Raw genomic sequence first — 18,974 nt, 5'->3', positions numbered from 1 at the left:
TGTTCTGTCTCTCCTCCCTCCCCTTGTTCTGTAGGTCCATGCTACACTTAAAGCACCGATTCACCCAAATCCTCCTGTATCTTCACTCCAACACTGAAACAATCTTGTATAATCTGAATAGAAGAACATTCTGAGGTTCATTTTTAAGACGCCCTGTGATGCTACAGAAATAAGGCCATTAACTGGAGCACAGTAGAAGCGGGAGCATGCACCGCTTTCCATCTCCGTGTTGTGACTGGCTTGTGAATGCTGTCTGCAGCTAAAGAAAGCCATAAGTGCAAGTATACTTAAATAAAGTATGTGTCCAGCGAAAGAGGAAAAACTGACGTGGCTTCTCAAGCTTCTCATCATATCCAATAACTCAACTGTCCTGGAAACATACCATTTCTGCATAGAAATTAGCCATCAACACGAATACACATTTTTGGCGCACACACACAAATCTTTACAAGGAGTAGTTTGACGTTTTGGGAAAGACACCTATTCGATTTATTGCCAAGAGGTACATTTGGTTCATGTATATTTAAACTGTCTGGGCTGGCTCCCAGACTGGTTGAATGAGGACTAAACTAATGCATTTACACTGAGGGAGAAAACTGACATTTCAAACAATGGTTATTTTTTTTTTTTGTTTCTTTTTTGCCCTGCTGTTCTGGCCTTAATAACATCTATGCCTTTCTGCAGCTGTGTTTTCTGGGGATTTACACAGTGCACACATAATCTAAATATCCAATCCATCTGGCTAAATCCCAGTACTCCTCACCATCCAGTTTGTTACCAGATGTAGGAAAAAATTAATAAATCTGCGTGCCCCGTCTGCATACTAGTCAGGACAGGATATCCTACACCCTCATACCTTCGGCCTTGAAACATTTCTGTAAAAATGTGTGGGCATATTAAGAGGTAGCTGTGTAGCTGAACTTGCATTGAGCTAAAGCAGAACAGACGTCTGCGTTTTCCTGCATGCTGAGGAGGAGCTGTTATGCAGACGAACAGCTGACACCCTTTTTATTGAGAAGCAAGGCAATGACGAAACATGACACTGTCACAGAATAGTAGATTATGTTGTGGCTACATGAATGCTTTGATGGGAGGGAAAAAAAAAAACAACCATGTGACATGTACTCTGTTTTCAAATCAGGTAGATCAGTGCTGTCAAAATTGGAATTTACTAGGAAAGAAATACAACTTTTGGATTCTTCAGAACTTCATAATTCCTGACAATACCTTCCCTGTTAGTGGATTATCTAATGGAGGAGGCTAGATTTAGCCTTTGCTTTACTCCCTCTACACACTATTTTTATATCTACCTCGTGTAACATCCGCTTAGGCAAGTTATTCACAAAGGAGCTCTTTTAAGCAGGAAAGATTTACTGTGTAGTGAGAGAGAAAGTGACTGTAACTCAAGAGCTGTATTACAGAACAGGGCATAAACTTATTAGAAGCACTTTGCAGAATGGGAATGATGTGCTTTGTTTCAAATGTTCAGGTATCCATTTCACTAACAGTGGTTTCCTTAATTAGCTGTACAAACAGTAGAGAGATGCCATGAAAATGAGCCAGGAACTTTATTGTTCTAATCCTAATAAAGTCTAAAATGCTCCAAGGCGCAGGTTCATTATTTCTTAAAACACAATGCTGGTGACACCAGTTCTACTAAAGTACGGGAAGACACAGCGCCAACGCCTCTACATTAAAGGAATAGTTTGATAGTTTAGATGAGAACATTGCCGACTAACCGGTTTCTGGCAGAAGCTTTAAATGTAATGTACTGATGTAGTATCAATCTTCCCTCATGCTGTTTAGCCACGGCCCTCTTTTGTGAGAAATAGAAACTAGTGCAAGAAGATGTATGTGACACGGCCCAACTTCACCTGCCAGTTCTCATTAACACACCCTTTCAACTGCATTTTTACATCTTGATTTCTGAGTTGAATTCTTAAGGAGGCAAATATGCTACAGTGACTGATGTGAGCAGAGGGACACAGTGATAAAAGACTCTGTTTTAGAAAACACACAGCTCAAGGGATCAACAAATCAATGAGGGAGGAGATTACATAAAATTGGCTACTGGGATATTTGCAGCCATAAATCAGGAAGATCAGGCAGCCAGCAGTGAGCCTGTGAAGGCTGATATGGAGTGATGCGATGTGGAGCTGACGGAGAGCTTTTTACCTTCTTTTTGCTGCAGTAGATTTGCCATTTCTTCTCTGCCGGCAGCGCAAACATGGCTTCCCTGTGTTTCTCTGTAAGGTCAAGCTCATCCTGCAAAATGGAGATGAAAACGCAGGGAAAAGGTTAAGAAATGTCGGTGCAACATCACATCTTGAAACAAGGCGATCCTGTATCAATGACTTCGGTCTTAAAATATCAAGCATCATCCTCACCCTGCAAATTCACAAATATCAACATGAGTCAATTTTAGTTTTCCCCAAAACAAAAACATGAGTCAAGAGCAGTGTGATTCTGAATCACATCAGATGTCTTCAAGGCTTCAGATGTGTGAGTAATAGGGAAAAGATAAGGTGCGGTTTGCCTGGTCGACATGTGGTAACAAACATCTGGAGACAACATGTGTCTCAACGTATAAAAGATATTTCACAGAGGCGCGTAAAGCGTGCTGTTGGGAAGTGTTTGACTAAATACCAGGAAAAAAAAAAAAATTGGACAACTGAGACATTATCAGCAAGATCTGTAACTTATCTGAGGGATTTATGAGCTTTAACATTTTTTGTGTTGAACTTCAGTTCAGTGTGAAGTAACTGTAGCTCAGTGCGCTATATGTGAAGGAGGCGGTGAAAGTCATGGGAAAGCTGTTTTGAGCAATTTACCTCCAGGAGAAACGGTATAGAGCAAGCAGTTTAAAAATATGTGTAAACACAAGATGGCTGTTTTTTTTTTTTTTAGTTGACATTTAAGCAACAAATAGATTACGTTAACGCAGTTTACCCAACAGAATAATTGTGAAATATTTTAATGACTACTAGTCATCATGGGACATGCCTTTGGGGTTTCATTTGCTAAAGAATTTAGGTCTGGTGAATCAATATGTGCAATGATCAAGTCACTATTGACTGATCCACATCCTCACTATAAGGGCCACATGTGTTTGGGGGAGATGACTCAATTATTCTGTAGATCATAAAAAGCATGTATGTGTTTTATGTAGGGAATAAATGGAGGATGGGAAAAGACGCTTCACTTAACTGTAAATTTCAAGTCCAAAGTTCGAGTTTAACAGATCGTAACAGAGCAGATGTCCAAAATCCGTTTTCCTGACGTGAGCCTCCCCCCCCCCAGCAAATCCATTCTGATTATACATGCAAATGGTGGCTCACACTGGGTGAAAAGAAAAGCACGTGGCTGTTCTCTTTTAGTAAACAGAGCAACTGAAAGCCTCCTTGTTACACTCAACTTACTCAATTATGTCTTCATAAAGAGTGGTAGACAAAAACAAGCAATTAGCAGATGGAGGAGGCTGAGACATTAAGAGCTCCTGAATGAGGCCTATTGATGTGCAAAAATGTCATGCTTAGATTACTGTGGCAACCACGAGAGAGGAAACGGGGCCAGGAGAGAGACAGAGAGAGAGACAGAGAGAGAGACAGAGAGAGAGAGAGAGAGGAGGGCACGACAAATTAGAAGTGACAATAAGACTGGAAAAAAGCAGTCTGGCCCTGTTATTCACAAGTTAGTGTAAGTGTAAACTGTGAGGAAGTGGGAATGACTTAAAACGTAACAAACAGGATAAACAATGTAGTAGGAATATTTTAATTGTTTAAATTTAAGAAAATGTTGAACACTCACTGAAGTTAGTTTAGAAAACAACTCACGCATTTCATTGTGAATTGTTATGATTTGTATGGTGGGGTGGTTTTTAGATCTCATAATTATTCCATGGTGGCCCAGTGGTAGAGTGGTAAGCACTGGCATTTCACATCAAGAAGCCCTGGGATTCAAACCTGCTGGAAACCTTCTTTCTTTTTAATAGTTTCTGAGCAATGAAGGTCGAGCGCACAGCTGAATAAGCTTAATCAGGATTACCTGTCAGTTTCTGTAAGGGTTTTAATTATACAAAGAAAAAAAAAAAAAAAAAAAAAGGAACAGAGTCTTACCACCAACTCGGCAAACATGCCATCCAGCTCATCATATCCTGGCATCGGCAATGCTGGCTCCATGGACTGCAAGGCAAAGTCCTCCCGCAGTTTGTAGGTGATCTCTGGATGGTCGTTGTTGTTAAAACAACAGAAGACGGCGGAAAGGCCACCGCGGCCGCCGCCATCGCCACCACGCTTCCGAGGAGCCATGGTGGTCCAATATGTCTGACTGGTCAGGTAGGGAGGGTGGGAGGCTCCTTCAGGACCTCTTTACAGCCTCCTCCACCTCAGAGTTTGGCCTCCGTCAGAGAGTACTGTGAACACAAAGAGGGGACACTGAGTTTTAAACCAAATCACGCACTAGAGTGAAGTCATGACCACATTAGTTAAACTGGTTTTTACAAAAATAAATCACAGAAGCAGTGTTTTCTTAAATGAACAATAAATACAATGACATGTTTTGGCTCAGTCAAAACGAATTCATAAGATGTGTTGCCTGGCCACGCTGGAGGTCACCAGCATTTATACCCCACTTTTACCTGGCTTAAAAGTGAAGGGAAAATCCTGCTGTTATTAGAAGAGGAGAAGTACAATGCTATAAGTTATAAACAACAAATAGTTGTGCATCAAATATCAAAAGAAAGCTAGAGAGAGTGTACAGCAGGCCAATCCAGGCATACATCACTGTACATTTCACACTGTTGGTTTTGGAAAGTTACAGAAATGATTACAAAGCAGCCTAATCCCACATGAGAACGGTGTGGAGCAAGGTTGTTTCCAAAGCATTTTGACAAGCAGTTCATACAGGGTATAAAGACCTCTTGAGACAAATTATTTCCAAAGTACTAAAAGCAGAGACACACTTGTGTTCTCTTCAATGAAATCCACTGTAGGCCTCCAGCTACAATCATACTGCTGGACAACACAAAATCTACAACCTGAGCCTCTGTACTTTCCCTTCAAAAATCATGACCCTACTTCATTAAACATTACCAGAATCAATGTCCTCTGCCCCCAAAAGACTCAGTTATATCATTTACTCAATAGAGCCCTGCAATGAGTGTTGAAATGGAGAACATAATTTGCCTGGATTAGCTAATTCAGGCCTTCTCATCTCCCCTTCCTTCCTATTCAGGATCGGCTTTTCTCTGAAGAGCTAACCAGTAGTGATTAGAGGGGTGTGTTTACAATGACCATGGTGAGAGGTGTGTGAGACTTTTTGGTCTTCAGGAAACTGGTTTGGTCAGTCAGGGGAAAGAGCTAACACAGGCCTTTTTGTAATCCCTGAGATGTTGTACAAGTCAGCCTGCATACTGTTCTAATGACGGGGGAGATTTAAAACATTTAGAGACTATGTCAAACTTGAATATACAATGCTTCAATCTTCCTGATGATCTAATCACCTGACTCTCCCTTCCGGCTGCTGTAGTAGACATTACACATTTGGTTTGGCCTGTAGCAGCTGCAAGTTTCCCAGTAATGCAGGAAATGTGCACAGTCCTGTTCAATTATCTGCCCTGCCTGTATATCACAGATAAAAATACACAGAGATCAGCTGTTCCAAATAAGCAGCATTGCTGAGGGGACCCCGTCGGCCCATCACAGAAAGTTTTACAAGATGAAGATCCAATAAACTTGGCAGCATTTAAGTGGCATCCTGATGTTGAAATTATGGCTTTGAGGGACAAGCTTTAACAGCTACACTTTCAAAACTTAAATTTGCACAATACTGTTTATTATTATGATTCAGTGATGGCAAAATAATGGCATTTCTATGAGCCACACTTAAAAATAAGTGAGTCAGCATGCTAGCACACTAATCTAAGATGGGTAAAATGAGAATGTGAGAATGGGGTGAAAGTAGCTTTATTTAAAGCTCAAAGCGCAGCTTGTAAACTCTCACCTTGTTTAAGAACACAGCCTTTCAGTCATCTCAGACTGCATTTTGACCTGTGACCAAACTCTGCTTACAGCTTTCTAACATTAAGTATGATAGATGCTAAAGTTTCAGCTAAAGCTTCAAAGTAAAACCTAAAGTAAGATTTTGAGACAAGACAGAAATCAAAACTCACCACCAACATACGAACACTTTCACACAAGAACACATGTACAAGCAAGATAAACATGATAAAGAGAGGGGAAAGCTGCAGGGTGTGTGCTCTCCAACCTGATGGCATATCTTCAACAAGGGAATCAAGTGCACAAAGGTCTGGGAAATAAAGATGAGATATCCAGATATCCACAAGTACGCCGTCGTCAGCAAACCACAAAAACGTCTCTGCACTGTCTCTCCTTTGCTGTGAACTGTGGTGTGAGGCTAAGCATCATAAACCACTGAGGTTGTGCTGAAGTGCAGGAATTTCTGGATGTCTTCTTGGTGACGAATAGCCCAGCGGATCATAACTGTGTTCACTTGACCTTTTCCAGTGATTTCCTATAAGTCAAATACTGCACACAGACAGAATGCATCAAGCCCAGTGGGAAGCATTTCTAAATTTAGTCTGGTCAGGTCACGTCCTTAGCGGTAATCGAATATTGTGGGTCGCTATTCTCAGCGAGCCGAGGAAACAAACTAGTTATTTCTTCCAAAGGAGAAAGTGAGGGCATTTCCTATGGCGATGTCTTTGGTCAACCTAAATAAAGCCTGATAGCATCACTGTCCCATTTTTGTCACTTTTTTGGTTCATATGGGTTTCCTCTATCCAGCAGCTGTGTTTTTTTTTAAATGAAGGCTGTCCACAGTTTTTTTCCAGCCACCAGAAAAAACTGTCGCTTTGTATCATTTTTATTCTTAACACTAAAATTCTTTAAAACATACTGATGCTAACAACAGCAAACAGAGTATAATCAAAACACAAGCAGAAAGATAAGATATAAAATTTTTTTATATATATATATTTTGTCCTAATAATGACCTGCTGCCTGTCAATAATGACCTGCTGCTCTTACCATTTCATCAGAAACACTAGAGAGCTGTCCACATTACTCCTTCTGGATCTTGAAATAACTACAAATAACCAGGCAAATTGTCAAACAAAACGAACCATAAAATGTATTCCATTGCAAGAATACGCACTCTTTTCTAAATAAATAAAGTAAATGTACCAAAATATACAACACAGTGAATAAAAAGTATATAGTACACTAGAAATCCAAGGTGTCTGAGGCCAAATGGCCACACGTGGGATAAAGTACACAGCAGCTCTCTCTTACTAATAGTGTATTTATTTTGACACATCCTTGACTTTTCTAAATTGACTACTGGAAGCCTCGGCAGCAGCTGCTTGGCTTCACGCTCACCATCTATTCTAGCATAAAGGGATGAAGCCATTTAAAGGCCTCTTTGACCATATTAGTCCACAAAACTGACCATCTTTTCCATTAGCTAAAGCGGGCTGTAAACTTTGTTTAAACCCGTGAGCCAGAGTGAGACAAAGCTGGTCCCCATCCAGCTACAGGAATCTGTGGATGTGCCACGACTCAGCCATGCGAGGAGGATACAGGGAGGATCTGAACATGGAGACCATCTGATGACTGTGAAGACTTGGTGCTGGAATTGTTTATCCTCTGAGACCCAAGTGCTCTCACATGAGCCCCCCAGGCTTTCTGTCATACGGTCAAGGTGCCCAACCTAACAAAGGCTTGTTGCAACAGGACAACATTCCTCTCATAGCCAGGTAAGTCTTGTGAACCTGAACAACACCCATACTACAACATGTTCCACTCTCACCTGCTCTAACTGAGAGGGAGCACAGATTACCTTTAATTACAGGTCCTGTACAACCTAGTCAGCTAAACTAGCTGTCCAAGAAGTACAATTTAGCTGAGTTAGTGATCACATCCAGAAATTATCCCATGTAGTAGGCACGTTTGAAATGTTAAGAGTTGATGTTGGTGCCATGTAATAGCTACATTTCTATATAATCAAGAATATTGCCATTTATTCTGACATAAATCAACTTCTGGGCTGTACCAGAGAAACATTGTGTCTGTTGTGGACAGAATAAGGCAGATTATTTTGTACTCCTTCATTCATACACATCCAATAATTAGCCCCACAAACCCATTTCCTAACAAACACTTCTCTCATTGTGTGAAAGAGATTTCAGTCTGTGGATAGTCTTGTTTTCTTGACCATGTGGTTTGGAGTTGACTTGGCATGAGTCCAGACTGTAAAAAGAATCCAAGTGTTTGGGAAGTGAGTGTGAACCCGTGCATGGTGCCTGCCCAAGACTTCTCCATTAAAACCTGAACAACTGTCAGGTCTGCTGGAGAAAAGGCAGAAGTTAAGAAGAGTATCTTAAGCTAAACACAGAGACTCAATGTTACTAAACATGTGCAGGAAAAACTGAAGAATTTAACCCTAGTACACTTCAACATGGGTGAAAATCACCATTGGTGTTCTAGGGTTAAAGATGACCTGACACTTTTCATCCAGCTGTCGCTGCTTACATCTTCCTTCCCTTCTTTCTGATTTTGTTCTGTCAGCTTATTAACCTCTTTAGCATCCTCTACAGTTAATTACAAAAGCACCTATAGTAAACTAAATATAGTGTGCCAGATCTTCCTGATGCTGCATGGGTCACAGTCTCAGTAACTGATCCAAGAGTACTTCAAAATATAAAGAAATTTGCATGAAATCAAACTACTCCCAGTTAAAAAAAACAAAAAACAACCCAGTTATATACCAAAACACAAGACACACAAATGAAGAGATAATGTAGAAATAAATTAATTGCTGTTATAAATAAGTTGCCTTGTTTAATTTATAAATACTAACAGGTCAACTTCAAACTGATGCTAATAACCCAGATTGTGCTTAACTTGGAGAAGGAATTCAACCTTGGAAAGAGAACACAGTGGACAGCAGTGTATTGAAAACAGATGTGTGAAATACCTTCTTCTGCACCAGCTGGCATCTCTCAGTAGTTTCTAGCTTTGAGATGTAGTTTTAATTCTTTTTTTTTATTTCTACAGTGAATAACATTCACCTAAATCACCGGCTGCATTCATGTTGAAAAAGATGAAAAGCTCTCCTATGTTTCTGTGGTAAAGCCAAAGAAACCCTGAACAAAAGATGTAAGTATCAAGACTCTCCTGAGAATCAATACATACAATATGCTTGGCACCATTGTTCTCTGTTCACCTTGATTTGGTTGAAAAGGGCTACATAATAACATTATACTTTAATTATAATCTACCTTTGCATCCTTGAGAAACACACTGAATCCCTCCTTGCTTCAGGGACATCAATCTAACTGTTTACTTGAACTCTTTACATCATCAACAGGGGGTTAATAAAAATTGCATTTTTTTCCCAAGAAAATGGCATCAGTATAATGTCATTCTTACACCATATCTTTGCTCTAACCCATAAACATCTGTTGCATCAGTATATAAATAAAACCCAAATAATTTTATGGGATGTTTGTGTAAAAATGGTACAGCTGGTAGCAGCGTGCTTCTGTATATAGCATATAGCTGTAGCAGTGTTATGGGCAGACCAGAAAGGTATTTGGTGCAGAGGTTTAATCTTCTTTTCTGATTTAGGATTTGGGATGGCTCAGACTTACAATTTGATGATCATCTCGCCACGGTATTTTCAATGCAAAGCAACTCCAGGTCACGGATGCAGCTATAAGATACTGCTGCACACAGAAAAATACATTTCTGCTTCTATATCTGTTCCACAGACACTGGAGGCACACCACAGTTTGCCAAGTGCGCTATCTGCAACATGCTAAACTAAAATCCCAAGGATTATTGTGCCCTGCACTGGCAAAAATATTTTGGATAAGCATGGACAGCTGCAAATGAGGCTCAGGACACAGAATAAGGCTAGAGGAAGTCATTTTACCAACAAAAAAAAAAAAAAAAATCTTGGCCCAGAGCTGCCAAAATGAAAACCAGCCATCCAACTAGTATTTCAACATTTGCCTGACTTGTGCAACTGAAAAATGATTCAATGTCAGAGGAGCATTTAGTCACAACATTAAAAGTTATATTAATAACATAATAACATTTCTCAATGTAGCTTTAGTGCATGTGTTGCTAAGGTTTCTCCCCCATCAAGAAGGAAAGTTTAAATGGTGTGTGACTAATTTTCCCTGGTTTAGCTGTGGCATAATGGTATCTTGCAGGGCTGGATAGCATAAACGGCAATTACTTACTGGCACCCTGAGTACATGATGAGTAAACACATGGTAACTTGGATACTTATCAGAAAATAACTAAGCCGTGATAGAAATGCTGACTGGCAGGTTTTATGGAGATTAAAATCAATCACTCCTGACTGGCTGCCAGTCAATGAAAAGCCGTCAGAAATGACCCGAGTGTCAAAGCTGCAGCGTTGCAGCAGAGCTGTTCAGCTCTGATGTGTTTGTGCTCATGTGCATTTAAATTACGTGGCTGCATGTTGAGATACGACAAAGGCATTGCCTCTGGAGCATTAATGTCACATGGCTGAGGGAGCAGTGCTGAAGTGGCTCTCAGATTACAGGATTAACATAGAGAGACGCACAGCGGAGAGAAAGGGATAGCACGGAGACAAAGGAAGCATTTCTTCCATCGGCTGATACACTTTACAGTCATTTTATACAGGGCTGCGGGTTATAAAAGCTCTTGCAGGACTTTGAAGTAGTGAAAGTTGAGTAACAAAGTTAGTCAGAGCTGTGACCATAAGGGGTGTAATGTGATTCTATTGCTATGGTAGTTTTCTCCTGTTTTATGATGAAGTTTCATTTGTATAAAAAAGACAGTTAAAAAAAAAAAAATCTGTCAGTGAACTATTTAAGGAAAATTAGATCCGTATGACCACTGTAATACTGAACATAACTAATAGTAAACAATACAATTAAATGCTATTCTGTGCTCCAAGACACTGCTGTATCTGCTCTGGCTAGAAACAGCAAATTCTATTACCCATGTTACATAAAGGTAATCTAATTGTTTTCTCATTACACAAGCTCATGATCTTCATACTCTTCTGGAGACAGTACTCTGGCTGTAGTCTATGATGCATCTGTTGCCACAATTATTTTCAAAAACAATCAACGAACAGGAAGAGAAGAAAGACACAGACTCAGATGAAGGCTGACTAACTTACTGCGATTACTGTTCACACTTTAAGTGAATGTTTGATCAACAGACTCAGTGATAACCTGACCTGTTGGCATGTTTTGTCTAGCAGGCAGCAGCGGTATTTCATGAACAAAGTGTTGTGTGCACCCAGTTGCGATAAGCAGCTGTTTGTCATTTTGCAAGTTATTCTGTTGTGCTGGAAAGACTCAAATCACCGGTGAATCTAATATGTGGCAGCTTCTAGTTTTATGCAAGCTTTCATTCCTTTAAAGAAGTCTCCAAATGTAAACTTTGATTGCATGCTCACCATGTTTGTTTTGACACTAGCATATACACACTCAACTGTTCTGCACTGTTTAAAAAAATTCCTGTGACTCTTACATGTATGAGCACAAATCATAAAAATACACACTGAGGAACTGGGAGTGTGCAGATAATGTAGGGAGGACAGAGATTAAGAAGCAGGTTAAAAGCCTGCTGCTCTTTCCACTGGCAAGGTTGCCAAACTTGTTCTGCAGACAGACTCTTCAACCCCCCCCCCCCCCCCCCCCCCCCCCCCACTCTTAACATCTTAGCATTTTTTGCACAGGTCAAGCCTTCAAGTGGAGGTTAGACTCGGGGCAAAGAAGGAAACTTCATGAACACACGACAGTATCATGAGAGCCAGAGTTTCAACGCTGACACCTCGAGTTCTATTTATTGACTCTGTTCAAGATAAAAGGAAAAAGAACAGCACAGTTTAAAAATAGCACATAAAACGAGTCGCTCATCCTACCTACTTCATGACTTTATTAATGCACTGACTGATAATGACTGACATCATTATAATATTAAGCATGAGCTATTAGCTAAGTGTTATTTTAAATGTTGGTTTAAGCCCAGAAGTTGGCAATTGCAGAAGAAATCCTGTGTATGATCCTTTAGAGTGAAGTATTAGGAAGTATTTTATTCTGGGGAAAAAATGGAATGGCTAAAGGATGAATTGGTACTTCTGACTAGATTTTAGGCAAACAAGCAAACAAAAAAAAAAAAGGTTGAGAATCATTGAACTGCAGGATCAATATGCCCTCAACTATCAATAGCAAGGGCAGACAGTCAGTGCATCACAGAATTAGTTCCTCTGTATAAATGTGTCATTAACGATAAGTATATTGGAAACGTCAGCATTACTGTAACAGTAAGGAATAAACAACTGGTGAGTACAAATATAAATTCTGTACTTTGAATGACTGATGAGATCCTTATAAAGCACCAATAGCTGCCATTGTGATCTTTCTGTGTACTGCAAAAGCAAACAATGTGGGACACAGCTAGCCACGGTCCAACATAAGTCACATATTTTTTTCTGAGTAATGACATACACAACCTCACAGATCCTCAATAACGGGGTGCAGACTGCATTGTAATATTTTCCAGGATACCCCGAGCTGCAGCCCTTTTAAAAATCCCTACCTCTTTCTCAGTTGCCATGGCAACCAGAACGGTGGGGGACCGGTGCAAGCTGGGTGGGAGGGTGATTTAATGTAAGTCCTTTCCAGTGCACATTACCCTCCTTTTTAATCTGTTCTGGATGCTTATAAGGGAGAAAATAGGATTGTCCCTCTAATTCAGCGGACAAAAACAAATAACAAAACCATTACGGATTACAGGGTAAAAATCTAGCTTGCCATCACCCAGACGCACTGTGAAATCCACGCAAAATTACAAAGACTCATCTGTAATCCATCAGTCGCTATAGTATTTATGTGATGTGGAGCATACACAGCCTCTTGAGAGAGTCTGCGGAAGTGAGAGTGGAACCTGAGAAGGATGGGCAGTGGCAGGAAACGAGTGAGGAGATTCAGCAGACCCTTCCACGCTCAAGGTGACATTGCTTTTCATTGACCTGATTATCTGCACTCCGCTCCCATCATGGAAAAAGTATGCCATTCTCTCCCTCTCTCACTCACTTGATACTGATAATGGGCAGCAAACCAGGGACAGAAGCTGGTGGGAGGTAGCACCTTGTAGCCACTCTGTGTGTGCGTGTGTGCGTGTGTGTGTGTGTGTGTGTGTGAGTGTCAGAGAGAGAGAGAGCACATATTTCTACCACCACCTCACCCTATCTCCAGAGCAGCCTTGTCATTATGGGGCATTCCCTGCATACACAGGACAACTCTCCCACCGTGAAATCAGCCCCGGGGCCCAACAGGAGCGACCTGTCATCCTCCCCTTCCCCCTTGGTTACTATGGTAACACTGTTTTTCTGCATCAACACCTCTTAATTAGACAGACGTGACACAATCACCTACGTACTGGTGAGAGGAATTAGAGGAATTCAATCAAGCTTGTGTTCTGGGGATTGATAAAGCAAACCAGCAGCCCCAACTCCCCTCACTCACATGCTGATAGCCTTCAACTATCTCCTGGTCACATGCAGTCCACACACAAACATTTCAATCAGCAGATAGCCGGCTTCAGCTCCTGCGCTCCTTTTCCTTGCATTCATTTGATTATAGGGTAGAACAGGAGGATGCATTTTGCTTGTCTTACCCTGTCCGGGAGTGAGCTCGCCTCAGTTGTGCTCTTGGCATTCCCTTTATATCCTCAACTCACTGCAGTATCCAGCTTTCTGCACTGTCGACAGAAAAAACTATGCCTGTACACAGCATGCAGCAGAGCATTTCCTGCGCAAGGTATGTAATCCGCGCAGGTTCAAAGTCATCTGGTTAGGGTTTGAATGGCTAATAAGCACCTTCCCAGAGGCTGTCAAAGGAAAATCCCAGTTAGATTGAGGATGTTTTTCTGTGATGGCTGCAGGGCAAACAAGGGATAAACTCGCCATACATAGAACGAGCTGCTGCTTGAGATCGTGCAAACAGCCAGCTGGCTGGCGTGTACTTCTTAGCGTATTCTCTCCCTCCCTAGCCTCCTTCTGCCTTTCTCTGCAGAATGCCGTGGGGGCAGAGGGGAGAGGCACAGATGTTACTGGCTCCAGGACACACCCCTTTTCAACACTCCTAGTCCTAATAGGATGCAGGCGGGTCGTGGCCACCGCCCAGCTCGCTCCCTCCCTCCCCTCCCCCTTACACCGGCTGTGAGCAACTTCTGAAGAGGGTTTGCTTGAAGAGGGCTTGTTTGAAGAGCTGAAGGGAGAAAAGAGGGCTAAGGTGGAAACCGTGTGGTGGAAATGTGTGAGAGGGAGAGAAGAGGGATGCTGTTCAAGTGTGACAGGGCTGCTGAAGGAATGAGGCAATGTCCAAAAGGAAAAAAAAAAAAGCAGAAGAGTTGAATTACTTCCCATCCTTAAACTGAAGTCCTGTGTTTAATAAAAGCCCATCAGTATATGCAGCACTGCAGTCAAGAAACGGTGAGACAACAAGATAACATCCCAAAGAATTTTAATCTAAACAATGTCAGACACTCCCACATGATTTACTGCACATGCATCACTAGTGTATCTCAGCTAATTACTGTCTAGCAAAATCCAGCATCCATAAACATTCCTACATTGCAACACTGACTTTTTTTTTGTTCAGACACCAAAGTAATAAAATTGTGTATGGAATTTTCTAAGCATGATTCTCATGAAATTACAAATCACTTGCACACTCAAAACATAGCGTGGCAGGAATCTACCTTCACTGCTGTAACACAGCAATGGCTCTAGACACTCAGTTTAATGTGCTTTTCAAGTATCGAGGCACATCAACTTTAGTGGGTAAGTGAAGTCTGATGTTAAAAAGGTTAAAGTCTTAACAGAAGAATCAATTATAAAGCAACTGATAAGACAATGAAGTACTTTTTTTTTTTTAAAAAAAGCACTGCTTCTAATGGCCTGCAGGGGGTGACTCCTCTGCTTGCAAAAAGAAGTTCAATTGTATAGATTTCTCTGAGAAAATGACCATACTGCTCACTTATTTATGACTTCAATAAACAAATTTCCTCATGAAATTTATGGTCTCAATCACTAGTTTCAAGCTTTATTTAAAAATAGCCTGGGGTTTATTTTGAATATCTGGTTCCATTTAGAGTAAAACAGAATAAACCTACAGTATGCATCCTTTAGGGCGTGGGTCCCTACTGACTGACACGTATGGGTGTGTAGTGTTCTTGATTGCTGAGTCAGATCCAACCTGTGCTTGTGACATCTGGTTTTAAAAACAACAAGATGGCAACAGTAAAAATGCTCAACTCAAGGCTTCAGAATGGTAGTCCACAAACCAAATCACAGTGCCCACGTCTATTTTTATAGTCAGTCTATGGATCAAAGACATAAAATGATCTCAGACATAATAACACTGCCCCCCCCCCCCCCAAAAAAAAGGACATTGACTCACTTTTGTTAAAATAGAAACAAATGTTCCAAGCCAGCAGCAATCAACATATGATGTCGCAATATGAGAATCTACTGTGGCGTGTTGATTCATCTCTGAGGTAATGTTTGAAACCATGTCATCTGCACAAATGACTAGTTTGTCCATCTGTTTTTTTTTTTAGAGAAGGTGACAAAATCATACATGTTCTCATAAGAGAAAATAAATCATCTACCTGTTTCAGGCTCCTGCTTCCATGCAGGCGTAGACATATTAAGTGTCATCCAACACTCATTAACTTTATCCACCCATCTTCTGCTTCTCTAATTCAGCTGTTACATTAACACCAACAACCAATTTAGAATTGCCAATTAACCCAACCCCATAGTTGTCTCTGGACTGTAGGAGGAACCCACACAAACACAGGGAGAACATGCAAACCCCACACACAGAAAGGCCCCACCAAACAGTGGATTTAAGGCAATGGCACTAACTATCACACCACTGTGCTGCCCCACTCTGTCAGTCTGTCATTTAAAAAAAACAAAAAACAAAATATTACTGAGGGGTGTCACAGGAACTAAACCTCTCAGTGCTTTTGTTATTCAACACCATTTTATATATTCACCGTAAGCAGAAATGTGGTAGACACACAATAAGAGTATCACATTCCCTGTACGTGAAAGTATAACCGAAACTATGAATTTACTCTACTTGCCAAGAAAAGTGTGAGGCTGCCACACACCCCTGCCAAAAGGAAGTCACACATCAAACATAAAAGCAACATTAAACCTTTTCCTTAACAGCTGCAAGCAAGTATTAAAAATATTGCCTTGTCTTCATCAGAGGTTAGTAATGTCATTTTCCCTGATTTCAGGGTTTTCAAAAGTTCAGCTTTCCAGCAGCTGTCTTTGCCTCTCATCTGGACATGCCAGCATGTAAAGCTGCCTGATCCAGTCACATGTTATGGCTAGATGATAGGATACTTTATCTTCTGAAGCCCTTCGGCTTTCTCACAGCGGACTTTACAGTTCCACGTCTGAGTTTGCACTGTTGATCCACATAGCTGGGCTCGTGTGAAACAGTTTATCTCTACAGGGCTGGGGTAACAGACATCAGTGGCAGGCCGTGTCGGTGCAGTCATGAATGGATAACAGTGGAAGCTGTACGGTGCTGGGTAGCTGCCTCTGAAAAGAATGTCATGCAGCTGGAATAACAGACAGGTCCAGTTCCCATGGAGGGCTCCTGTTCTGATAGGATGGATCTGCTGAGTCGATAAAAAGCCAGGACCAATGTTTTGCTGACCTTGTGTGCACCAGGTATAACAGCCAATGTTTGGAACACCGATATTTGGTGACATTTTTAACTAACATTCAGTAATACTGTCCTGCATTTCTCTTAAACTAAACTGTATGAAGTAAGACAGTACATCTTTGGTTAGTCTGTTTTGTTTTGTCTTGAGTTTGTGTAGCATTTCCATGAACTCCTCTTTCAGTAAGACAGGTTCCTCCTGTAATTTAATAAATCCAGAAATATTTTGATTTTCTAACCTCTGTACTTCTATCTACAGTCTGAACGTTTAGGATAATGTAACAACAAGATGATTTGGATGAGGAAAGTCCAGAAAAATGGGCTTCAGCCATCATGGATAAAACAGTGATCACCAGCACTCCACCAACAAACAGATTTTCTGTTTGGCAGACAGCTCATCTTACAGCATGAGCAATTAAGCTTGAGTGACATAATACATGACAGCACTAGCTTGAGGGTTTTGTATCATAACATCTGCAGGTTAAGAAATAGCAGGAACAGATACCTTCTGGCAGAAACCGAAGTCTTAAAAAAAATGACACGCAAACCTTGTTTTTCCCCCTTCATTGAACTTTTTGTGTTAATTATTAAACATTTAAGTGTACACACAGCTCAACTTTACCCCATTTTATGATTTTCAACAAGCACAAGTACATATTCCTGCTACTCTGACACTGATTTTGTGTCGTATGTTTCCTAGTAAGCAGACATGAAATAAAAATAATGCACAAGGCAACAAAGCACAAAAAAACCCAATCAGAATCCAAGTCACTTTAAAGCACACCATCGGCTCCACTGACTCTGCAAATGCTGCTTTTAGGATGCCATCTCCCAAGATGAGAAATGAGTTAAAAGCTGAAAGATGATGAAGCTTGAAAATCAGTCTGCAATACATCAACTGTGAAACAAGAAAGCATAGAAATCTGACTGGCTGCAGAAAAGTACAGCTGTGATTACAAGCAAACTTCTCTGGTAATGTAGAAAATAAAGAGCCTTAAAAGCTTATTGTTCAGCTAACAGTGTGAGGTGTAGGGTCAGTTAACAGCACACACACACACACACACAGATTCTGATTTTTTTTTTTTATCCTCAAAAAGACATATATGCTTAAGTGTAAAAATAAATCCAAGGTTCAGCTGCACAATAATAATAAGGATAGTCTGAGCTGAATCGTGACTGGCAGCCCCAAAATAAAAAACACTTTCTCCAACTACTGCAAAGGAATGTGTGAAGGGGGGAACGTAATATTATGGCTCGTATCATGTGGTGGAAGGCTACAGCGCTTCACCGTATACATGTGTTTCATTAAGGGTGGAGCTATATCTATAAATTCCAACCATGCAGCCCTTCCCTTGCAGGAGACCCTCCTAACATTCACAAATTAAACACCAGGATTAAAAAAGGGTCTTACTGGTCTCTTCCACCCTGTGGAAAACTTGTAATTACTCCATCCACCAGGTTCATCTCAGAAGGGCCACACAACCTCCTCTAATCTGCAGAACACAGCCAAGCAGTTAGAAACATAAAAAGTCCGAGTAAGGAGACATTTTAGAGTTCTGACATTTTGAGAAATAAAACAAAAGCGCGAGAGAGAGAGAGAGAGAAAGTGCATCTAAAAGAGGATATATGTAGCAAACTGGACAAAAGAGTTTTCCATTTATACATCATGACGTAATTGTTAAGACTAAGCTTTTATTCCCTGTAGCCTTTTACAGCCCATTCAACCCATCCCAAAGTCTCTCTCACTGGAGTTTGTTGAGATAAGCAAACTGAAATCAAAGTCCTGGAATAAGCCAGTACCATGAGCTCAAGAAGTTCTCACATATTAAAGCTTCAGAAGACTTTTGACAAAGTACTTGTTATCTTAAAGTTGTTTCCTTGCTCATTTATCTAATAAAAACAAAGCCATATTTGTGCTTACATTTAGAGCGGATTTGTACCAAAAGTAAACTACAACTCTAAAAACCTTTTTACTTCTACTACCCTTGAACTGTATAACATCTTTATTTAGGCAAACCTGGAGAATTTATGGCTACAGCAATGCAAAAAAAAAAAAAATCTTCCAGAAAGAAGCAAAAGACACTGCGGCAAAAATATTATGACGTGAAATGCTGCAGCTGCAGCGATCGTGCTTGTAATGGATTGACTAAATTTGAGGGTTGAAAGGCTATGGCTTAACTTGTTGATCCCT

At 40.7% G+C, this 18,974-nt stretch overlaps 1 protein-coding gene across 4 annotated transcripts in view; it reads right to left on the bottom strand.

Moving 5' to 3' along the window:
* Positions 1 to 18,974, bottom strand: part of LOC115774339 (disheveled-associated activator of morphogenesis 1-like) — a 41,785-nt gene that overhangs the window by 13,636 nt on the left and 9,175 nt on the right. For 3 of the 4 annotated variants that reach the window (XM_030721554.1, XM_030721557.1, XM_030721556.1), the window contains exons 2-3: positions 4,116 to 4,411; positions 2,176 to 2,265 (exon numbers count right to left, since the gene is read on the bottom strand). In XM_030721554.1, coding sequence (XP_030577414.1) covers positions 2,176 to 2,265; positions 4,116 to 4,307 — 282 coding nt within the window. In that variant the 5' untranslated portion in view covers positions 4,308 to 4,411. Of the gene's footprint in view, positions 1 to 2,175; positions 2,266 to 4,115; positions 4,412 to 13,709; positions 14,128 to 18,974 lie in introns of those variants that run through there. The other variant, XM_030721555.1, reaches the window with a different exon arrangement.

The sequence above is a fragment of the Archocentrus centrarchus genome, chromosome 24 (assembly GCF_007364275.1).
Source record: "Archocentrus centrarchus isolate MPI-CPG fArcCen1 chromosome 24, fArcCen1, whole genome shotgun sequence".
Lineage (NCBI taxonomy): Eukaryota > Metazoa > Chordata > Actinopteri > Cichliformes > Cichlidae > Archocentrus > Archocentrus centrarchus.
This window is presented reverse-complemented; position numbering and strand designations above follow the sequence as displayed.